At 42.4% G+C, this 23,273-nt stretch overlaps 1 protein-coding gene and 1 non-coding gene across 7 annotated transcripts; both read right to left on the bottom strand.

Moving 5' to 3' along the window:
• Positions 1 to 3,894: 3,894 nt before the first annotated feature.
• EIF4G2 (eukaryotic translation initiation factor 4 gamma 2) lies at positions 3,895 to 18,227 on the bottom strand. 6 transcript variants are annotated; one of them, XM_088667451.1, is made up of 22 exons: positions 18,027 to 18,227; positions 16,368 to 16,475; positions 15,803 to 15,868; positions 15,254 to 15,379; positions 13,666 to 13,768; positions 12,110 to 12,241; positions 11,954 to 12,020; positions 11,710 to 11,861; positions 11,445 to 11,555; positions 10,987 to 11,070; positions 10,801 to 10,899; positions 10,257 to 10,398; positions 9,993 to 10,153; positions 9,327 to 9,440; positions 8,755 to 8,880; positions 7,642 to 7,746; positions 7,233 to 7,448; positions 6,055 to 6,313; positions 5,651 to 5,855; positions 5,248 to 5,459; positions 4,995 to 5,116; positions 3,895 to 4,709 (listed from the first exon to the last, which is right to left on the bottom strand). In XM_088667451.1, the coding sequence occupies exons 8-22, from the start codon at positions 11,791 to 11,793 to the stop codon at positions 4,644 to 4,646; spliced, it is 2,106 nt and encodes a 701-aa protein (XP_088523577.1). In that variant the 5' UTR covers positions 11,794 to 11,861; positions 11,954 to 12,020; positions 12,110 to 12,241; positions 13,666 to 13,768; positions 15,254 to 15,379; positions 15,803 to 15,868; positions 16,368 to 16,475; positions 18,027 to 18,227; the 3' UTR covers positions 3,895 to 4,643. The 6 variants fall into 6 exon arrangements, with proteins under 6 accessions (XP_088523577.1, XP_088523579.1, XP_034974975.3 ...); XM_088667453.1 differs by having other exon boundaries at positions 17,723 to 18,227; XM_035119084.3 differs by lacking the exon at positions 18,027 to 18,227 and adding an exon at positions 17,137 to 17,277.
• On the bottom strand, positions 9,103 to 9,287 carry LOC118075544 (small nucleolar RNA SNORD97). The gene has a single exon (XR_004691398.1). It is a non-coding gene; the product is annotated as a small nucleolar RNA SNORD97 (small nucleolar RNA).
• Positions 18,228 to 23,273: the final 5,046 nt, after the last annotated feature.

The raw sequence follows: 23,273 nt of genomic DNA on the forward strand, positions 1-23,273 counted from the left end.
CCTCTGCATATGGGAAGTTAATAAATATAAACAAACATCCCATGTAGCACTCTGCATTTGTTAGCAGGCCAGGCAAGAATATCCTGACCTGAAAGAAGGCACAGTGTAGCATTGCCAGCCACTCATCCCTGTGGGATGTTTGTCTCTTGGACAAATCCTTGACAGAATTGTAATAGAAAGCACCACCCGACTCCAATTGGTAATTGAGATGGAAGCTCCAACTGGCTCCCTGGGGAGCTTTTTTCCTATTTGTAATTACAGGAGGATTTCCTGCCCCGCCCCAATTAGGTTTGTAGCTGGGGTAGGAAGAATTACGGTAAACCTCTTCTCTCTGTACAATGGCTCTGATGGAAATCAGGGAGTTAAACGGTTAGATTTAACATAGCCCCATGGGATGTTGTTTTTTAAAGATCATCTGAAAAACGTCAGCCTTCAAATGTCAAGTCAGTGCTTGAGTTTTCACAGTAGTGTAGAGCAGAAATGCTCCAGAAATGCTGAAGCTATTATCTCTTCAGTTACATGAAAAAGTACCTGAAATAGTTAAGATAGGGCAGCAACCTCCTCTAGAGGAAATGAACATGAAGGCTTCACATACTTACCTATTAAGAAAGGTGGCCATGCAGTAACACAAAAAGGTGCCAATTTGATTTGAAGCTACTGGTAAGTAGTGGTTCTCAAGCGGGAAAGACAACCTATGCACAAACACTATGTCTGGAGCAAAGTGCACACAATAAAAACTAGTCTCAAATGCTTAGCTCCAAGTACTTTTCAGTACTCTTAAGCAGTGGCAATATAAACAATTGCTCAGTACAGCGAGTTAAAAATGTATCACTGCTTCCTACATCATGAACCATTCATTGGCAGCAAAAGAGCTAGGTTAATACTTCATGAAGTACTGTACTAGCAATTCAGTGGAAATTGTTGCCTTTATCAAAGCCAGGTCATTCAACACACATTTGTTTGAAATCTTACGCTAGGAGATGAGTTATGAATATCTACACCTACAGTATTACGTCACACAGATGTTTGTTGGTGTTTAAGGGGTCAAGTGCTACAGGAAGAGTGAGTTAAGACAAGTGGTAAATGGATTTCTTTCGAACAAAAGGTTTGGATTTGCAAATCATTTGGTCAATTCAGAGGGATAGCATACCTCACCGGCATGTTTGGTAATCAGAATAAGTTGAATTTAAACCTACAAGATACAGAGAAAAACATTTACACATGTAGGAAAAGTCTAAGCTTTCATGAGAAAAATAGAGTTTGAGTTTGGCAGGTCACAATGGGTAAGTTTCCATGCTTGATGGAATTTTTTGTTTCACTTGAAGATAAAGCAGATGAGATTAAAAATAACATTAAACAAATCATCATCAGCCACAGGGATTCACTACATGGAAAATTTGTCCACCACTTTTCTGCTGATTAAATCGGAGTTGGTGTGTGTGTGAAACCCATTTTCAATTAATGTCACAAAGTCTTTTTCTGTAAAAAAAAAAACCAACCAACTGCATTGAATTGTTGTGCATTAGGACCCTCAGAGATAATTAAATTTGGAAGTGTTGTAAACTGAATTTTGGCTTTATATTACCATTGAGTATCCTGAGCTTGCTGATGAAACATTATCATACTGGCTCCCAGTACGTTTCTAGGGTGTGTCCTGGGTGCAGTTCTGCACATTGTCCTTTTATGTCATTCTAGTTTTTATTTTTGCCAACAGCTGATTGTAAATGTACAGACCTATGGGTAATGCAGAGTAGCCCGAGTTGTGTGTTATAGATCCCCATCAGATTTTGCGAAGTTGCCAGCTGCTTCCACTTAGTCTGCGAGGTGGTAGGTAAGCTTCTCCTACAGAAGCAAACTGACCTAGTGATGCCTGTGTGGGCTCTAGGAGAGAACTCCATCCCCACCAGCAGCTTGCATGAACAGAAATAAGCGCATAGTTAATGGTTGTTACAAAAAGCTGCATTTTAAAATATGAAAAGCACAATTATCTTCTAAAGCAGTGCAATGCTAATATGTTGGCCAGTTTCTGCTGCCCTATAGGGGACCAATTTAAGAGAATTGTGGATTACACATTTATTAGAAACTCAAGTGGAGAAATTTGCCCAGAGCAATCAGTAGCAGTGTTTTCCCCACCAGCACTGAATGGGATAACTGTGCCCCTGAAGGACCAGGTGTGCAGCCTGGCAGTCATTTTGGACTGTTATCCATGGTGTCCACATGTCACATCTGAGTCCAGGGCAGCTGTCTACCAGCTTCATCTGATACACCAGCAGAACCCTACCTGCTTGCGCACTGTTTTCCCAGAGTGGCTCATGCTCTGGTTATCTCCCACTTGGGACTACTGCAATATGCTCTGTGGGACTACCTTTGAAGGTGACTCCGAAACTACAACTAATCCAGAATGCAGCAGCTAGACTGGTGACTAGGAGTGGCTGCCGGGACCATGTAGCACTGGTCCTAAATGATCTTCACTGGCTCCCAGCAAGTTTCCAACCACAACTCAAAGCATTGGTGCTGACCTTTAAGCCCCAAATTTACGGCCTCAGCCCAGTATACCTGAAGGAGCATCTCCACCCCCATCATTCAGCCCAGACATCAAAGTCCACCTCAGAGGGTCTTCTGCCTGCCTGGGGTTTAGACAGTTGAACAAGAGCATCCATTGGCCACAACAGGACATAAAAATGTCTCTTGCTTTAAAAGGATGAAAAAGCCTAGCTTTGACTAGATTTAGGAAAACTATGCAGGCACAATATAGTTCGCTACATAGTACAGTGGTACCTCAGGTTAAGTACTTAATTGGTTCCGGAAGTCTGTACTTAACCTGAAGCGAACTTTCCCATGTAAAGTAATGGAAAGTGGATTAATCTGTTCCAGACCGGCCTGCAAGTACTTAACTTGAAAGTACTCAACCTGAAGCATACTTAACCAGAGGTATGACTATTATTAGCTCTACCTCTTATTCAAATCAGAACCAGTGGAGGCGGTTGGATGGATGGCGGCTAACAGGTTGAGGTTGAATCCTGACAAGACAGAAGTGGAATGCCCACCCATCAGGTGTCAGAGAAAAACAGCTACCAGATTTTTAGAAAACATCTGAAGGCAGCCCTGCTTAGGGAGGCTTTTAATGTTTAATAGATTATTTTATTTCATTTTTCTGTTGGAAGCCTCCCAGTGGCTGGGGAAACCCAGCCAGATGGGCGGGGTATAAACAATTATTATTTATTATTATTGTTTTTGACTGCTGGTGATTATTTGCAGTTGCTTTTTATTTTTGTGAAATAAGGAACTGTTGGTGGATCAATTTTTTTTGTCTTACAGTATTGTTTCTACCAGCACCCCCTCCCCAAGCATGTTTGTCTTCATTCAGACTACACAAGGATGGGGACCACTCAAAAAATCTGTCAAGTCCAGAAGAGGGCAACCAAAATGGTTAAAGGCCTGGAAATGATGCCTTATGAGGAAAGGCTTAGGGAGCTGGGTATGTTTAGCTTGGAGAAGAGAAGGTTAAGGGGTGATATGATAGCCATGTTCAAATATATGAAAGGGTGTCATATAGAGGAGGGAGAAAGGTTGTTTGCTGCTGCTCCAGAGAAGCGGACACAGAGCAATGGATTCAAACTACAAGAAGGAAGCTTCCACCTAAACATTAGAGCTTCCTGACAGTAAGAGCTGTTCGGCAGTGGAATTTGCTACCAAGGAGTGTGGTGGAGTCTCCTTCTTTGGAGGTCTTTAAGCAGAGGCTTGACAGGCATATGTCAAGAATGCTTTGATGGTGTTTCCTGCTTGGCAGGGGGTTGGACTGGATGGCCCTTGTGGTCTCTTCCAACTCTATGATTCTAAGTAATTCCAGCTTCAAACAAAAGAAATTTTAAAGAGCAGCCATTTCAACAGATATTCAAGTATCACAATGTTTATTGATAGATACAAGTATATAAAATCAGGGCATGAACATGTCTTGATAAATTAAGTAGACTTAATTTCAATACTATAATAGGGACCAATTCAGTTTCTCACCATTTTATTTCACACCCACAAAGACCACTTCCAAGGGCATTTATCCACCTCTTCAAAATGATCAATTTTGTGCAAGTAAACCATGTTTCTTTTTAAAAAGACTTGTGCACTTGCCCAGGCTCAAAGATTTTAAAATCTAGCACATAAAGCCCATTACTAGAGGTAGAAATACAGGCAATATACTATTACGGCAACCACCATCGATTACAGTTAAGGATTCTCTGTAACAACCAAATGGATAATCAAATATTGCAACAACTCAAGTATTACACTGAGCAAAGTGCATTTCTACAGTATTCAGTGTTGCTATTCAGATTTCTAACGAACAGCCTATGGTAACTGGCATCAAAGAAGATCCTTACACAGACTGCTTCTGAACTTATGATGTAATTATTGCATGCTGCTAATACACTGTTATCTAAACATTAAATATACTCTAAAATATTTTTATGGTAGACTATGATTAAGACGTACTACAAAAACCCTTATGCAGAAGCAAGTCCTATTGACCTACTGCTGCTTTAAATATTGTGAAAACATTACAGCGGAATGAGTTTTCGCAGTGGTTAGGTCAAATGCAGTTACATCATAGCAACAGTATGTTTGCACAATTTAAGGCTTTGGCTGGTTTAGTCAGCTTCTTCCTCAGATTCTTCTTCCTCAGCAGTTTCCAGCCAGGTCAGCCACTGGTTTACCTGTAATTAGGCCATTATAACATTAATAGTCAAAAATGACAAATGGTTTATTATATACTCATGAAACTGGCCCTCCATGTTATTAAATCACTAAATACCACAAATCAAAGAAAAATAAATTTAATCCTTTTCCCCATTTAGCTTCATATATAAATCAAAATTTTGAATTTATTGGCAGATTCCAATGCCCCCGTTTGCCTTTGCAGGGTTCAAATACTTCAAATCAGTTCCAACTATAGAAGTTGTTGTAGCAGCAAGTTAAGAGATTACAAAGAGGTGGTTTACCTGGAACAAAGCTTTGCCCTTCCCTGGAAACTCTTGAGTAATGTCTTCTTTCCATGCCAGAAAAGCTTCTTCTTCAATGATTTCCATATCATAGAAATGAACAAAGAAGCGCAATAACATGCCTAAAAACAAACCAAGCACAACATTTTTTTAAAAAAAACACCAATAGTGCAGATCTCCCCAAACCCTCACATAACAAGATGAGGCTCAAGTGCTTTCTCCCGCATGGAGAGACAGAAGATTGAATCCGTACCTTTTGGAAAATTGTTGTTGTAGCAGTGCACTTGGAGCGCATACAGGGCACTCACTTGTAGATCAACATGGTCATGAAGGAACTTCTGCATTACCGGCTTAAAGGAAAGAAGCAGCTGTTTTTCTTGCTCCAACTGCTCTTTAGAAGGAGCAGATGAAGAATCTGGTTCATCATTAGGTGGGTTTACTTCACTAGAAATATACTGCAAGAAACTGAAACAATAGCATACGTTTGACTCAATTGTTTATAGACAACCATTGTCCCTACAAGAAGGCACACACTATATCATGAAAGACTAACAAGGACTCCTTGATATAAATTATGAATTTATGAACCCCAATATTAATCCCACATTTCATAAAGCACAGCTACTAACAGCAAGGTCATTCATGGTACATCTTACCTGGTCATCAAAATATTAACAAATCCCTTATCTACATGAAGTTTCGGTGAAATGTTGTCTTTAATCCATTTATAGATCGTTTGAGGGGATGGATCCAACTTTATTTGCTTTAAGAGCTCCTTTTCCAGTTTTAGAAGTGGAAACAAGAAGCTAAGTCCTTTCCCTTCCAAGATCTCCAGCATACGATCCTTATTCTGGTCGATCTCTGTAACAAATTGTTAAAAAAATTCCAAATTAACATTCAGGCTTGTCACCTAACCCAATGTTGTGACAATCCCTGCTTTTGTTCACAATTTGAAGAGGCAAGTCTTTAATGTGTTATTTCCTAACTTTTTATTTATTAGGCCCCGTTACAGCCTTAGAAAAATAAAAATAAATGAAACACCAGTATTTTGTTTCCTTACCAGGCAGCATCTTCTGCATATTGACTTTGCTCTGTTGGAAGAGTTCTGTTAGCCATTCACGGTCCTGTAGCTTAGCTAACTGCTGAAGGCAAAGCAAGAAGAGGGGAAAATGGGTGCCACTTTCCAATGGTTGAGCTAGTTCTGAGATGCTCACTAGTTCTGAAATTATGGCACGGGCTGCAAACTGTGCTAGATAGGATTTTACCAGAGGGATGTCTACCTCCAGTTTAGGACACTGGTCCAATACATTTAGGAATGCCTGAAAGAAAAAATAAAAATTTGTTTGCATTCCTTATATTTTTATGACATGTCTACACGTTATTACAGCCAAACAATGTAAAACAAAGAACAAGTCTAGAGATGTCCAATATTCAAGTGGGCAACTGGAGCCTGCTGTTATCTCTTCAAGGTGCTATATGCTTCCACCCCCAAATTCCTCCCTCCCTATTAGTTTCCAAGCCATTTAAAGCAGGGGTGGGGACCTTTATTCACACTGGGAGCCAAATGCTATTTTGCCAAAAGAAAAAAAAAGTGGGCAGGGCTATGGATGCGATTTTAGTATAGCTACACAAAACTCAGGTTTCTGCACACCTCCATTGAGCCAATCGAGAACTATTATCATAATTTAAGGACACAATTCAGCCAGGTATAGAATAGGGCCAGTGAGAGGCGCATCCTGGGAGGTGGTGTTTCTGGAGAAGAGCCCCAAAGGCCAGGCAGATGCCTACAGGGCTGCATTCCCCCCCAGAATGTGAGGTTAAAGTGTTGTTCCTGATTTAAAGTGCTCTTCCAATCTATTTACGTCACTTTGGAACTGGAAAAACTTTTGTTTATGGCTCTGCCCGTTATGCAGCCCACAACAGAATACACTTGAGACAGCAGAGACCAGCAGATCTGGACTGGAAGTACTCAAGGAGATGGACTGTCCATCCCACTATGAAGGGGGTGGTATTATCATCTGCATCAGCCTGCTCAGTAGAGTGAGCAGTGGACAGAACAACCTATCCAAGGATCCCCCCTTCACTGAAATAAGAGGTCCCACTGTAGTTTTAAGAAACGTTATCACCTATATGAATGGACAAAAGATGCTTAATCAAATGATTAAAAAACAGAGTGCCACAATATATAAAACGAGACCACAAAAGAGTTCAAAATTATTACTAATCTGTATATAGTACCTGCATGAAGTTGTCACTAGTGGCTATCCCTTCCTGCTTAAGTAAATTGATCAGAGCACTTGCTTTTTCTTTATCTTCATCTGATCGATCCAATGATTGAAGTATTACTTTGCTTAGCATCTCGGGGATAAAGTGTTTTGGCGCCCTCATTTCTCTCACACCATTGACCGCATCGTTGGTATTTCCGTTGTTCAGATATTCAGTTACAACAGTTTCCTGAAAGAGAAAAATGCTTGCTCTTAATAATGATAGCATTATTTATTATACTTGTTACCCAAAGGTCTCCAAGTTAAAAACACAAATAAACCTACTAGACCATAAAATGGAACAAGAAGCCCACTCCTGTAACAGCCATAGGAAGCTGGAAGCTGCCTGAACACTAATCCAAAGAACAGTTAGTGAAACTTACTGTCATTTTGAGCAACTCTTCCTTAGAAGGTGGTGGCTTTTTAGTTGTCTTTGCAGGTTTCTCCTGGATAAGAGGTGGATTTGTCTTGAGACCAAGCTGAGGTGGCTTGAAAAGTAAAAAGTTCTCATTATGAAGATTAAACAAGTGACAGTGTTATTTACTCAGAAACAATTTAAGTTGCTGTTTTCAAACTCTGAATTATTTGGCCACACAACTCTCAAAATGGACATGGACCCACTAGTAGGAGTACTTCCAGGAGTATCCACAACCAAGGACAAACATTTCACAATGAACTTTTCACTTTTCCATTAGCCATAATCACACACACATTTTATGTTCAAAAAAATCATTTAAAAGTCACCTTTGGTGGGCAGGATGCACCCAAGGTGGTGCAAAACAGTATGAAAGCGTTCCAACACAAAAACATTTAACAATTATCTAAGAGGTTGGCCAGCTGCAAACAAACTGATCTAGCTTCCCATGGTAGAGGAGAGCTACACTGCTCCATTGGGGAGCAGCTCAAGATTTTAAAACATGCTTGGAAATATACAGCATGGAAACCATGCACACCTCTGTGGCAAAGTGAGTTCCATAATCTAGGGTCACAAGAGAAGTCTCCAAGTTTACTTCAACATACTCCCAAAGAAGCAAGCATGGGGAGAAAATGGTCTTGCTGTAAAAGCTTTTGATCTCCTGAACATTTAAATATAAGGAAAGACTTGGAAGACATAAGCTGCAACTCTCTTATGGAGAGTCTTATTCAGGATACAGTGGTACCTCGGATTACATATGCTTCCGGTTACAGACTCCGCTAACCGGGAAGTGGTACCTCGGGTTAAGAACTTTACCTCAGGATGAGAACAGAAATCGCGTGGCGGCGGCGGCATGAGGCCCCATTAGCTAAAGTGGTACCTCAGGTTAAGAATGGACCTCTGGAACGAATCAAGTTCATAACCAGAGGTACCGCTGTACTGTGTTCTTAACCCCCACAGTCACATTAAAGGTAGTGGCCTGCCAGGTTGGGTTACATTAAACACCACACAATAGTTAACAGAAGCGATACCCCTCCTGCCACAGTTTAAAAGGCCATAGATTGTTTATGGACAACTTTACCTGTCCCAGAGGTGGTGTCTGAGTACGTGGTGGCTGTGCACTGGGAGGAATCATAGTTATCTGGGGCTGAAGCTTTGGCACTTGGTTTTTGTTTATTAGGAAAGATTGAGCAGGCCTCAGGCTAATCTGTGGAGAGAGAGAGAGATGATGTTAAGAATTCTGTAGCAAGAGTTCTGTTGGTGTTGTAGCGAGAGTTGCACGTTATCCACAAGCATTTAATAAGCCTCAGCAACAGCATGACTAGGGAACCAGTTTTGAGGGAGATGCCATTTTACCATGGCCCTTTATGCCCCCAACCATTATCTGAAACTTTCAGTGTACTTCAACTGCTCTTTCTTTATGAACATATTGCCCTCATATCTCATAATCTTGTTCATAGGACACTGGAGACTCCCGGGGGAGGGGAGAAGGAAGAGGAGGAAAAGGGGCAGGCGGAAAGAGAGAAAAGAGAAAAAAGTTAAGAGGCAGAAGGTAGGGAGGGAGTTCCAGCATTGGTCCTCATAATAACGCGTCTTTTTATAATCATTGGGCATTTCATTTAGGACCAAGTCTGTTCAGACTTAAGTGTATACCTCATCTGCATTAAGCTGTCCTTTCTTAGAAAACCGTGGCGGCATATCCTTGGACGACCCTTGTTGTTGGGATAGAAGTCCCTGATTCTGATTATGGTATAGTTGGCTTTGCCCCTGTTTTCAAGGAGAGTGAAAGGGAGATGAAGACCACCACATCCCAGTACTTGCTCTTATTATATAGTGTTAAGTGTCTAGAGTACTTCACGTGCATTCTTTAGAACAATACTGTTAAGGTCAGTATTACCTTCGCTATCCAGAGATAATAACAATTCATTTCAAAGCAAGTAAGTAATGTATGTTAAGCTACTTTGGAGATCATTTTGATAAAGTGAGTATAAGTATGTGTGATGCAATGGCTTGTTTAAGCATGGCAGAGGTGAAACACGACCTGGAAACTTTTTGGTTTACAGCTCAATCTTAACCACTTTACAACCATTAATGCTTATTCATAAGATACAATAGTTACTTCAGACAAATGCCGGCAGAATTTTAGTTTTTTCAATTGTGGAACAGAAAGCCTTGGAACCTACTACTTGAGTAGAAAAGAATTAACTGTTAGAGCCTTCTGTGAAGCTTATTTAACACTAAGAAACATAATAGTTGTTATCCTTAAGAGAAATTTGCAAGAATCAGATGGGTACTATTGCTTTCACTAAGATCACTTACTGGATTTTTCAAAAAGGATTTGCCTAGTTCTCCAAACTGGGATTGAGCAGGGGCCATGAGATGTCCCCCATGACCATTGAAAAGTTGATTTGACCGATGTCGCCCCATGGTGGGTGAAAATCTATCTTGAATGACTCCTGGACCAGTACCAATTCCGCTACCTGTTTAATAAAAACAAACCAACAATCAGACTACATTATCTTAACATAGCTATATAAAGTGCCTTGAAAAGATATTAGTACTTCCTAAAGTTGAAGGAATTACCAGGCATTTGTCCAAACATATCAGCAAGCCCTCCAAGTGGATCCCTGTCAAGTTTCATCCTGGGTGGCATGAACGATCCCTCCAGAAAGAAGTCACTTCTCATCCCTTGAGACATAGGAGGAGGAATAAAAACTCCCAGATCCTTAAAAACAAAATGTTAAATTATGTAATAAAGGTAAAGCAGGTGATCCCAAGTCTATTTATCATAATCTTAATACCCACTGGGATAGATCCAGATATGAGCACATGTAATAAAGGCTCATAGAAGCAAACTTCCCCGCCTCTCCACACTGCAGCTGGCAACCTGCCGCCCCAAAGGTCAAGTAACCCCAGCTGAATGGAGTGACACGGCACAGCTGATTCCCAGTAGCCGAGTGGGGACAACTAGAGTGTGAGCTCTGCCCATGGAATCCATTTTCAGGTAACCCCCACCCCCACCCCGTTCCCAATACCATAGCTCATCCTATTCAGCAGGGTTCCTCAACAAGATAGCAGCATGTCTGTTGAGCCACATGCCTAAGTATTTGCCTAGATAAATACGTACTTTCACTGCATCTTGACGGATTTGATTGATAGTCTTTGGTCCATTGTCAAGAAAAGCTTTGCGAGGAACCCAACGGTGTTCTCTCAACTCCACAGTATCCTTAAATAATAAAGAAACAGAATATTAAGTTCAAGGACATATGCCAAAATGCATAACCTGCCAAAATAAACAAATTTATGCTCTTACCTGCAGCAGGAAACGAATCCTTGCCGGCAATTCCTTACTCATCATCAAGGAGCGCATACGGGCAAAGTACTGATCCATTAAGGACTGTTGAGAGAAATTTGCAATGTGCATTCAAGTGAAGTGCTTACAACACACATCATCAGAAACCTCTTTAAAATTTATACATAGATTGGAACCAGAAGATTCCATGTACAAGTCTAAATAAGACCAGAGGAAATATGTCTTGGTTCTGGCTTTCAATTTTTCCTAGTTAACAGTCCTGCTCCAAAGCAGCTATTTACTACTGAATGTTTCACAGTGCAAGTTCAGCAATGTCTACTCCAGACTGCCATAGCAATACTTCTGTACAAAATAAGCTGCCATAAATGCACACACAAAACCACTATACTGTTTCCTAAGAGCATAAACATAAAAACTACAAGACAGCAACAAACCTATGCAATTTAGGCAGTGCTTACCTTGGCTTTTGCATGGTCTAGTCTAGGTCCTACTGTCCTCATTATCTGACAGAGGCACTCCAAATCCTCTCCCATATCCTTGAGTTGGACTCTCTTCTTCTTTTCCAAAAGCTGAATTTTAAAGCAAAAAAATTAAAATGGCACTTATTAGTTTTTTGTTACCATTTCAGTACATTTCGTATAAAATCTCACTAAACTAAATATCAATGTAAAACCTTGACAGTTATTCTTCCACATATTAGAATTTTCTGAAAAAAGCACTTACTGTTTTGATGCACTTATGAAGGATAGATTCATGAATAAGATCAAGCTTGCCAAGTTCTCCAATGAATTTGATGTTTCCCAGCATCTTGATCTTAGCAATGGCTCTCTGTTCCTCCTCCTCGGGGAGGAGGGGGGCATCATGCTTATCATAGACTTTAAAAAAAGAGAGATAAGAGATGTTTGTTCTGTTTGTATAACATATGAAGCAAAACAAGAATTACATTAAAATTATTTTGAAGTCTTACTATCAACATTTCTGGTGCGGTTTTCAAATTCATCCTGAAGTTTAGAAATTAAGAGGCGTCTGAATGTCTAGAAATAAAAAGGCAGTAATTTAATACCTTGTAGTTACACAAAACAAATTCTCAAATTGGCATTAGTTTGACAGACGTTTCACTCACTGTGCTTTGCTTCTGTCCTGGATGACACTCTGCTGATGGGCCATCAAAGTTGGGTGCATCTTCTGCCAGTCGCAGACATAGTTGAGCATATAGCGAGCTATATTTTGGCTCTTCAAGGGCTTTGTCTACGATCTAGAAAAGAAGTTTTCCCGAGTTATTTGGAAGAACCAGAGCATAAATAACTCTTCAGCAGCAGATCCCATCTTGCTCCATTTGTGCATGATATGCTAAGTGCACAGCTGCAGGTTCAACTCCTCCCTTTCCCTATCCCCTCCCAATGTTAGCAATCAGTGCAATGCAAGCATATTGGCTATTCAATAAGTTCCGATACTCGCTTTGATGTGACTGTAGCACACACCCATAGATACCCTATTCTGGGACCCCACAATGAGTAAGGGAAGCAAAGAGCTGACTTTTGACTGGTTGCCAGACTGCCTTAGCAGTGCCCCATACTAGGCAAATTATTCTGAGGTTTCTCAATTGGCAATGACAGTTGTGTGGTACCAGATAATCGTACTCTTGCCTCCCCCTCCATCCAATGTTGTCATAGAACTGGATGCAGAGATTAGGAGATTGCTGTGAAGCTACACTCATTGCTCCAATACAGTGCAAGAATCATTCCTCAAGATGCAAGATAATGCAGTAATAAAAACCTGGGAATTTTTGCTCCCAAAAACTAAAATTGTTTACAATAGTATTTCATCTTAAATGGTTATAAAAGGGTTATAATCATTTTCTGTTTATGCAAGTCAAATTACAAACTACTCTGGTTTACTTAAGTCTCTTCTATGAGTGGTCACAAGGATCATGAAAATCAGCTCATGAAAATGCAACACTACTTGCTAAGTGAAGAAAGGTTGCAAGCACAGATAAACAAAGTGGTTGCTCAGACAACAACTGATCAGACCCAAAGTTACTGTTTATAGAAAATTTACTTTGGGGTGTAGTTCCTATTTAAAAGGTAAAGGGACCCCTGACGACTCTGGGGTTGCAGCGCTCATCTCGCTTTATTGGCCGAGGGAGCCAGCGTACAGCTTCCGGGTCATGGCAAGCATGACTAAGCCGCTTCTGGTGAACCAGAGCAGTGTACGAAAACGCCGTTTACCTTCCCGCCAGAACGGTACCTATTTATCTACTTGCACATGCTTTTGAACTGCTAGGTTGGCAGGAGCAGGGACTGAGCAACAGGAGCTCACCCCGTCACGGGGATTCAAACCGCTGACCTTCTGATTGGCAAACCCTAGGTTCAGTGGTTTAACCCACAGCGCCACCCGCATCCCTAGTTCCTATTTAGAACTTTATTTCACAACAGAAGCATAATTGGATTGGAATTAGTTGAATGAAAAGGTCTGTAATGTTTTGAGAGTCCTCCTGCTATCCCCTTTAATGGACATCAGACAAGGGACTCTATCCAATCTGGATCAAGTTAGGAGCAGTGCTAAAGCTGTTCTAGATGCATACCTTTCAAGCTTGTCCCCTACCCACCTGTTACACCTGCATTATATGGTAGAATAATTTTTAATCACAATTTTTCTAATAAGTGTATATTCACTTACCAGCAGTATGATCCCCTTTAGGATGAGCTTAGACTCTACACCCACATTGAGGAGCTCAAGGCATAGCTTGTCAAACTTTTCAGGAGTAAGCTTATTTAATATGCTAAAAGGAAACAAAACAAGGAAACTGCATAAGCATCTCTGCAGAATCCCATTTTTTAGCTTTGTTTATTATAGGTGGCTTTTAAAAATGTTTAGGAATCCATAGCCAGTGCTAGCTTTTCCTAAGCGTTCGTGTTCCAATGCGATTCTTGCAGGAAAAGTTGCAAACATATTGTGTATTCTATCTATTTTGTGCTGAGCTTGTATAAAGCAAGCTTCCATTGTCAACTAGCTGAGGTGGTGTGATGGCACCAAATAGAGAGCTACTCAAAAACTAAGTAGATTACAGTTCAACTTCTGTGAAGGAACATGAGTATTGCTGGTTTAAAACCCCACAGTAGGACAGGCTGAGGACAGCGAAGGATATAAAAAAACTAAGTTACAAAGATACTGAAGCAAGGGAGTATAGAGGATAACAAAACCAAAACCGTAGTAAGGACAGATGAATATAGCTTGAAACAAGCAAGAGGAGACTACCGGTAATAGGAGAGGACTTGGGCAATCCTCCACAACATTTAAAGCCAGGAAATATGCTAAGGGCAGGAGAAAAAGATCAAAAGACGGGCTGGAATTCAATGCCACACGCTCACAACAATCCCCCTCTCCGTCCTGTGCCCTGTTCTAGGGTTTTTTCCAACCCATGTCTCAATTTTGGAAGCCCAGCAGCCATGCAGAGGTAAGCCCCATTGCAGAAGCACAAGTCTTTCACTGACGGGTCTGGTTAGGTGAATCCCACCTAGGGTAGTCAGGTGTAGGTGATGGCAGTTCTCTGAATGGTTCTACTATTGCAGCAGTCAAAAAAACATATGATAGGAGGCACATCCCTTGGTTTGTGGGCATGATGGGTGGAGTACCTGTCAAAACTCTAGCCTAGCTTTAAAAGTTTAAAAGGTACAGAATCCATTTAAGATTGTACAAATGCAATGCAGAAGCAGCAATAATCTAAATAAACAATGGGTGACAGAGACATGAAACTACTAAATGCAAGTGCCAAGGAGAATGCAGGACTGGGGCAAAACTCGAAGATTAAGTCTGGCACAATATGGGAGACCTCAAAGTGTGCAGATTTCAGAACTGTGGGCTAGAATGCCTGAAGGCACAACAATTTTAGATCTAGGGCCTACACAATGCCAGCACATGCTATTTTTACCCACCAACCTGACCCTAAACCAGCACAAGCTCAGTAAAAGCTTTCCATTGTTGCGTTCTCCCTGAAACAGAGTCAAGATGATTGTCAAGCATCCTAGGTGTTAACTCAAGACAGGCCGCATTCCCCTTGGTGGGTCATAACCTGGGCATGCCTGATCCAAGTGTCCAACAGGGAATACTGCCAGTAAATGCTGCAGGATTGTGATCTAGCCAAATGTAGGTGGAAAACAATGGCCAAAAAAAGCAGTGGGAAGTGCATTTCACATATTGATATGAAGCAATCAGCTGATTCTTGGCCATTGGCTTCTAGTCACAGTTCCTTTTTCTCAGAACTTACCCTCTTACTTTCCTGAAGATTGCATCGTGTCTTTCTTTGTCATTTGCGGAGTCGTCATCTCGTCTAGTGCTTCGTGAAGGAATCCATTTCTGAGCGTTTTGCCCTGGGGTTTTCCCCAGGAACTCGCTTTATTTTGTAAACACAAGAATCAAAGGTTAGAACTCATATGTTCCCATGTTAATGCAGGACACTTAAGTTCCACTTAAAACTATAATTCACCAAGACCAGCTTTCAAGACTGAATGACATTTCCACTACTCCCTTTTCCTTACTTTTTACTCCACCTTCTTCAGCAGCATGGATATCACAAGTATCATATCAACAGGATGTGGAACGTAAGTATCATTTGAATAATTCCTGGGTTAAGTTTTTCTGGTGTTTGCTACACTGGTTAGTTTTCTTTCCAATTTACCACTCAACCAGACTGAGAAATTAACAGCTTTGCAAACTAAACCTTATGTTTCAACTTTTCTGAAATATCCCCAAACGTAGTCCCCCATTCATTTCATGAAGCCACAGCCACAGTATTCAAAATACTAAGCTGACGTACCTGTTGCCGGCAGTCTTGGGATAGTGCTGAGGTGCACCCCTACCTCCTCCTCCGCCCGAAGAAGCACTATTAGAAAAAAGTCCCCAACGTGTTAACATGAGTTGTTTTGCAACAAGAGCAACTTGTATTAGATTAGTATTTTAGAATCCAACCAACCCAAGGAGTTTTCTAGCAGTGGCACTAGAGCAGGGGAAGAAACATCTTGCTCAGAGGCTTGGGCAGAGTACTATCTTCTTGTGCGCCTTTGTATTGTTTTCTGACAGCTATATCCATGTGAGTTGTGGGCTACAGGTCTTGCCTATCTTGATTACACTATTAACATTTTATAGTTGCAACATAATTAAGAGACTGGGAGGAGTAACCCTGCTATTCCCTGTGCCCTAGACTCCCTTGTCTAAGGCCATGCACGGTTCAGTTGCACTAGTGTAATACCACTACTTGCCATGTACATTTGACTGCACTGTTTGCTCCCAGGCAGATCAAGGTTGTTAAATAACAGAAGGCATTAACAATTAAGCTGCTTTGTTTTTCCATCTACTTCACCATAAAATCTAGTTTTACATACCTGAAACGAGAAGCACCCCCTTCTGCAATCGCACTCTCCACTTTGGCGGCTTGACAATGAAGAATCTTCAAAAGAATAATAAATTGACAGGATAGGGAAAAACAAAACCTAGGAGACAATCAAAGTTTACATTGTAAGTTTTTTATTACCAAAGTCTCACTAGTAAAACAAAAACGATTAAGAGTTAAAGCCCAAAGCTGCAATCCTAACTCCACTTACCTGGGAGTAAGTCCCTCTGAATTCAACTGGGCTTACTTCTGAATAGACATGTCTAAGACTGCAGTATAAATCAATATAATGTCAATAATTTAGATCTCTGATCTACTCTGCTTAATTTCCTAGTGTTACTGTCTGCTCAAGATGCCAGTTTTCCCCATCTATATTTTGCACACATTAATTCAAAACAAAGTCTGCATTATAAATCTCTTCAAAATCCAGGAATCTCGATGGTAAGTGACACACAAGAAAAACTACATAGATTGTATTTTAGTTTTTAATACCCTGTATTGTAGCCTTTTGAGAACCAAGTCTGTCTACAGAGGATATGTTTAATATCGCTTTCTTTAGCAGATTTGGGAGTCCGAATTCCGTATGAACGGTTGAAACTTAAAAGAGGAATAACTAAGGTTCAGACAACAGGTCATAAAGCCTGCCCCCCAAAGAGAGAATGGAAACCATGTATATACTCTGAAACGGGGCTCCCTTGCTATGACACCTAGCATTAGGCTCTCCGCCCTGCACAGCCCCATCTGGCTTCCAGGCGGCTTACTCTCGAGTAAAGCAGAGATCGGAGCCTTCATTCATGTAGCGCCACATCAGCGCCACACGTGGCTCCCATCCTCCCAAGGCGGCGGCCTAGCCTTAAAACCGCGTGCGAGGGCGGCGAGACCAGACGGCATGGCTACTGCCAAACAAAAGGCTGCGGAAGCGGCCCAGCCCACCCGATCCCCCAACAGGCACGAGCCCTCCCCAACCCCCGCCCTCCCCAACCCACCCCCGGCCCTTCCCTCCCCGCAGGCAGCAGGGCACCGCCCGTTTGCAGGCTCGGCGCCCATCCGGAGACTAGGCCCGCTCTTTGTTCTCGGCGGCCAGACGAAACCCGACCGGCGGCCAGCCGCCGCGCTGACTGAGCCCCAAAGGGGTGGGGACGGGACTTTCCCGGGGCAGCAGGAGATGGAGGAGAGATGCACAGTATTAAGACGAGGGGGCTGGGTGGGGCTGGCGGCGGCGTTTCTCCCAGTCCCACAGGAGGGGGGTCTCCGAAAATGAACCGCCAGGGGTATTACCCTCCCTCTTCCCCTTCTGCAGCGCATGAATAGGTTAGAAAGAGATACCGCAGCGCATCGGCGTCGCACCTTCATCGCGCTACGCCGGCTGCTCTCAGACAAAGGCAAGGCCTTCCCAGACGCCGGCTGAGGGAACCGGGATCCTGGCGGCGACCGCCATTTTGCACCTCCGAGCGAACGTGCAGCAGCGAGGACAAGATGGCGGCCGTTTTAGGCAGCGGCCATTTTGCGTGTCGGCAGCCTGGTCCGGCAGCTTTCCTAGTTTCCCCACCCGCAATACCGGCGCCGAAGCGCTCCTAGGTACCAGCGGAGAGGGCTCCGCCGCCGCCCGCCCGCAACCCGTCACCTTACCCGACGACAGAGATCCCCTCACCTTCCCTAGAGTCTTGTCAGCGTCCCGAGGACCGGCGGCGGCGAGGGCTGGGGAGAGGCGAGAGAAGGGAGGGGGAGAGGGAGCCGGGGATCGGGGCTGGGGTAGGGAGGGGGGGAGAGCGTAAATGGCAGGACGGGCCTCCGAGTCACCACAGCAGCCACCGAGCGCTTCCCTCCGTCACCTCCATAGAGATCGGACCAACTCACCGCCGCTTCTAGCGCGTACTGAGACAGCCCCACTAACTTTATTACACAGCGCGCAGCCAAACCCTCCTTAGCATGCCGGCTACCAATCGCCGAGGGAGACTCTGCCAAGGTGGCCAATCACAAGGAGAGAAAGGGGCGGGCACAGAGCTGAGGAGGCGGACGAGGTACGGTTGGTTGACGGGAAGCAGCGCCGCAGTGCAGCACCACATTCACAAAGACGGGCACAGTCTCGAGTTAGCGTAGAAAACAACCTCGGGTGGTAGGTTGCGCAAATGGCGCACCGGGTCAATTGGAGCAGCCTGGATGCCTTTCTTCCCCTTCCCCATCACCGTGTTTCCTCCAGTAACAGAAACTGGGAGGGAGAGGCAGCTATGCCCGTTTCTGGCGAGCAGCCCGCTATTTTCTCATTGTATCCCAGCCTCCCCGCCCGTATCCTGCGTCCAGTGCTACGGAGATTTCCCTGGATGTGGTTTTCTGGCAAAACCGCCCCATGGCTTTGTTCTGATGCCTAAGAACTGCAGGATTAAGGCACTACATTAGGAAGTTGCAGTGATTGGTCATGTGCATGACCCGTGTCTGAAAATTAACCGTAGTCCGATGATAATTCACAAGGATAGGTGAACATGGTGTGGGGGTATTTTCAGAACAATGCGAGTGTACCAGTGTTGAAGATCTGAAAGCTATCCTTGCTCCGTTTAGTACTTCCTTCTGTCCCCAGTATCTGTAGTCATCGAAACTTATTTCATAGGGTTGAGCTGATGAACAGCATTCTAGAAAAAGTGCTCAAGGCTCCAGCTTTTGGCTCTTACTGCAAGTGCACTTAATAATGTATGAATTTAGGGGGGGGGGGAAACTAATTTCAGCAAGGCTGCACTTTTATATTAGGCTAGGCTCACTATCAAGGTGTTGAAAATGCCACAGGGTATAGTACTGCCTACTACCTATCCCATCTCCCACAAAATGGAAGCATTTTGAAAGGGAAAAAAGAATAAACCCCCAACTTCAGATACACTGAAACAATGTATCTGAAGAAGTGTACATGCACACTAAAGCTCATACCAATAACAAACTTAGTTGGTCTCATGCTACTGGAAGGATTTTTTTTTATGAACATAGTTATTCCTGACAGAAAATTGCAATATCTTATCCTTTATAAAGTCACAATACATATTCAGTATAAATTAAAATTATTGGTGACGTTCTCCTAAACATAGTTACACAATGATCCAAAACTTGTGCAATAGTAGATTAATTCACTGCTCATGTGACTCAAGAAGACATGAATCTAAATGTCTAACACATACCGGAAAATTGCAGTTGCGAAACAGATTTCCATTTTTTAACACAGTGCAGAGTGTCTTGTAGAAAACGTGTTCAGGTTCTAGAGTGTAAGGATGTTAAATACACTAGAATGTCCATGCAAAGAGTAGAAATAAGATATTCCTCTGGGTTTTGTATAACTCAGTAGCTTGCACCCTACTTGCTGGTATGGTCTCACTTGCCAGCTTCCCATAAGCATCTGGTTGGTCACTGTGATGTTGGAGTAGATGGGCCTTTGGCCTGATCTAAAAGAGGTTCTAGTATGTTTTTATGTTAACTGGAGAGAAATGTAGTCATCAAAGAAATAGACATATGAGATTTTGCAGTTGGCCAGCAAGAAGCTGAGGGCACCCTGATTGCTTCTGGGGATTCTGCTTTAAATGTTAGCATTGGTTGCCTGATGGACTATCTGTTCCCCTATGCTCTATTTGTAAACATCATAAGTCAGGACTCTTCCCCTCACAAGAAAAGTATCTTTTAAGAAGTTGTCTCAAAATTTACCACCATTTGGAGTAGTGCATACAAAATATTTGTTGTTCACTTGCCTTGCCACCTCTTTCTTCTTTACTCCTTTTAGGGGAAAGAGGTAATGTACTCCCACAGGATTCATGTAAATCAGCCACTATCAGCCAACATGAAGGGTACATTACTTGCCCCTTGTTCCTCAATCCAATAACTTGCCTCAATCCAATATGGTTTGCCTGCATATGTTTAGATATCATTCTATTAGCTCCTGGATAAGTAGAAATAAAGCACTTTTCATATGACTCAGCAATGGTGGGTGAACACCTACACACCATCAAAATCTCTATACAACCTCCATTTGATATGCTTCCCTTACAAAATTTACCTACTTTACACACTCTGCTTTAAACAGTCCAGAGGTAGCCTAGATACAGAAATATAAGGTAAAGAGGAGGCTGAGAGGAGATATGATAGCCAACTTGAATAACTAAAGGGCTGTCACAGGGAGGATGGAGGAAGCTTGTTTCCCCTGCTCCAGGAGAAACTGGTGCCCAAACCAATGGATTCAAGTTACAAGAAAGGAGATTCCAACTAAACATCAGGAATAACTTTATGACAGTAAGAGCAGTTTGACAGTAGAATAGACACCAATGGGAGGTGGTGGCCTCTCCTTCCTCGGAGGATTTTAAACAAAGCTGGATGGCCATCTGTCACGTATTATCTAGTTGAGATTCCTGCATTTCAAGGCGTTGGACTAGGTGACACTTGGGGTACCTTCCAACTCTACAATTCTATGAGTCTATGAGATTTTCAAAATTTTGATGGTTGGAACAGACTTTAAGATAGCTTTCAGATGATCTTGTTGGCCTAAAGCTTATAAGATCTCATTTGTGTGTGTGTTTGTTTGTTTAACTTGAATGCCACCCTTCATCTGAAGATCACAGAGTGGTTCACAACAGAAAAATACAAAAGGAGAACACAACATACATAACGAAACAAAAACAAACCAATAATTTCCCCTCCCACAAACACATTTAAAAGGCCATAGAAAGTTAATCAGCCAAAGGCTTGGTTATAAAGAAATGTTTTCACCTGGCACCTAAAGACATGTAGTGAATACGCCAGGTGAGCCTCCCTAGGGAAAGCATTCCACAAATGGGGAGCCACTACAGAAAAGGCCTGTTCTTGTGTTGCCACCCTCTAGACCTCTCATGGAGGAGGCACACAAAAAAGGGCCTCATGGCATTGACGCCCTGCTAAATTGTGCAATAAATATTTCCATGTGATGGATCAGCTTCTACCAAAGAGACAGTTCAACTACATAAACTTTAACAAGGCACCTCCTGGTACAGTGCCTGCTATAGTCAGCATTGCTTCAACTACTGATCCAGGGAGGGAAGTCACTATCCTCCCAATTTAAGTGCCCTGCCCCTGTCAGAAACCGGCAATCAGTTTGCCAATTTCGCTTTGCCTTTACATGGAAGACGCCTCCTTGTAAAGGCAGAGTGGCAAACCGTACCTCACCCCCCCCCCCAAAGTGATGTTATCTGCTCAGCTTGAGACATATATTTTAAAGCAAACTGACATTCCCCCCCCCTTCACTGCTGCAGTGTAGGCCTTCAAGGAAATTTTGCCTTGAAGCTATAGCAGGACTTACTATCCAAGGGGCTACATTCTAGAACTGCAATGGTTGAAAGCTGTCCAGATAATGGAAATGTGTGGGGTTGCATACTATATCACCAAACATTCTTAAGTCCCAGAACAGGCGAAATAGTAATACTGTTCTTAGCACCTGGAAGGTAGGGCAATCATACTACAGCTGTGACAAAAATTCAACTATTGCTACAAGCAAGCACTCAGAATGAAAACCACGATGGCACCTGGGCAGAGGGGAAACAGAAATGCAGTAAGAATAGTTGAGTGGTACCCATATCAGAGAAAAGAGTTACTTTGGAAAGACCCTTAGTGCAATAACCAGACCAAGAGCAAGATCGTCCACATATTACAATGAAGGCTCTAATACTAAACACATTTACTAGGAAGTAAACATGAGCACAATGAGACTTGACACTATTAACATGCTTAGGCTTGTACAGCAGATCACATAATATTCTAAAGACTGACTCATGCAATCTATGGCTGAAGAAAACATGATGCTGTATGCCAGGAGATCTTCCGTTTCTATCATAGTTCCTAAAATGTGGATGATGTGACAGACTGGATCCCACCCACCTCTTAAAGTCAAAGTGAATGACTTTCTAAAAGCCAGCATCTAATTCCAAATACATGACACACTGCTGAAGAATGGAAAATGGGATTCTGGCAAAACCACAAAACCTTAGCAATAACATAGAAATCCTATATGCAAGAGAAACTGTATATGGGAGAGTTGGCAGGATTCAGGTGAACTTGATTATTAAATAGAAAAAAAATTCCTTCGGTAGCACCTTAAAGACCAACTAAGTTTTTATTTTGGTATGAGCTTTTGTGTGCATGCACACTTCTTCAGATACACTGAAATAGGAGTCCCCAGGCGCTTATGTGGAGAAGGGGTGGGGAGGGGGTGGGGTGGGGAGGGGGTATCACTCAGAAGGGTGGTGAAAGTTGGTGACCACCCTTCTGAGTGATATATGGCTTAATTACACATATATACAACCTGAGCCTTGGATGGAGGGCTTCACAGAATCTACACCCCAAAAGGGTCTCATTTCTCCCATAGCCACAGCCTTGGATTCAAGCAGAAATCAAACATTGCCTTTCCAGGCTGCAGCCTTTCTGCATCCAACTTCTAACTCACATAACTCCTTTCTTGACCTCTCTACTCGAGCTTTATCTGTTGAGGGAGGGGCCTGCACCCATTTGCCATCTCACACTGAACCCCCTTTGGAGCAAAACATTCTTACAAGGAGCTTGAAAACCTTGTGAGTTCATTAGATTTTAAGGAAGTCAAGAGCTAGCTTGAAAAAATAGAGCAATTTGATAATAATAAATATTCTCTCCACATCTATAAAACACGTCTTGAACAATTCAACACAGATGTGGAGAGAAGGGGGGAAAAAACAAAGAAGTGTTTTATTCCAAAACAAACTAAACTACTATAAAGAGTATTGCATCAGTGAGCACCAGAACCTGATCTCTTTTATGTTTTGTTCATTTGAGATACTTGTTTCCTTATTTTTCTTGCCGACCTATGTGGTATACCACCAACAGACAGATATGGCTTGAGCATGCTAAACAGCTGGAGATAAGTCAGTAA

The sequence above is a fragment of the Zootoca vivipara genome, chromosome 1 (assembly GCF_965207765.1).
Source record: "Zootoca vivipara chromosome 1, rZooViv2.hap1.1, whole genome shotgun sequence".
Taxonomy (NCBI): domain Eukaryota; kingdom Metazoa; phylum Chordata; class Lepidosauria; order Squamata; family Lacertidae; genus Zootoca; species Zootoca vivipara.

Coding starts and splice junctions, on each gene's coding strand:
- EIF4G2 (XM_035119084.3), bottom strand. CDS start 17,183: ATGTGGCGCTACATGAATGAAGGCTCCGATCTCTGCTTTACTCGAGA. Junction 10,900..10,986: donor GGATTCGTTTCCTGCTGCAG/GTAAGAGCATAA, acceptor TTATTATTTAAG/GATACTGTGGAGTTGAGAGA. Junction 6,314..7,232: donor CTAGTGACAACTTCATGCAG/GTACTATATACA, acceptor TTTTTCTTTCAG/GCATTCCTAAATGTATTGGA.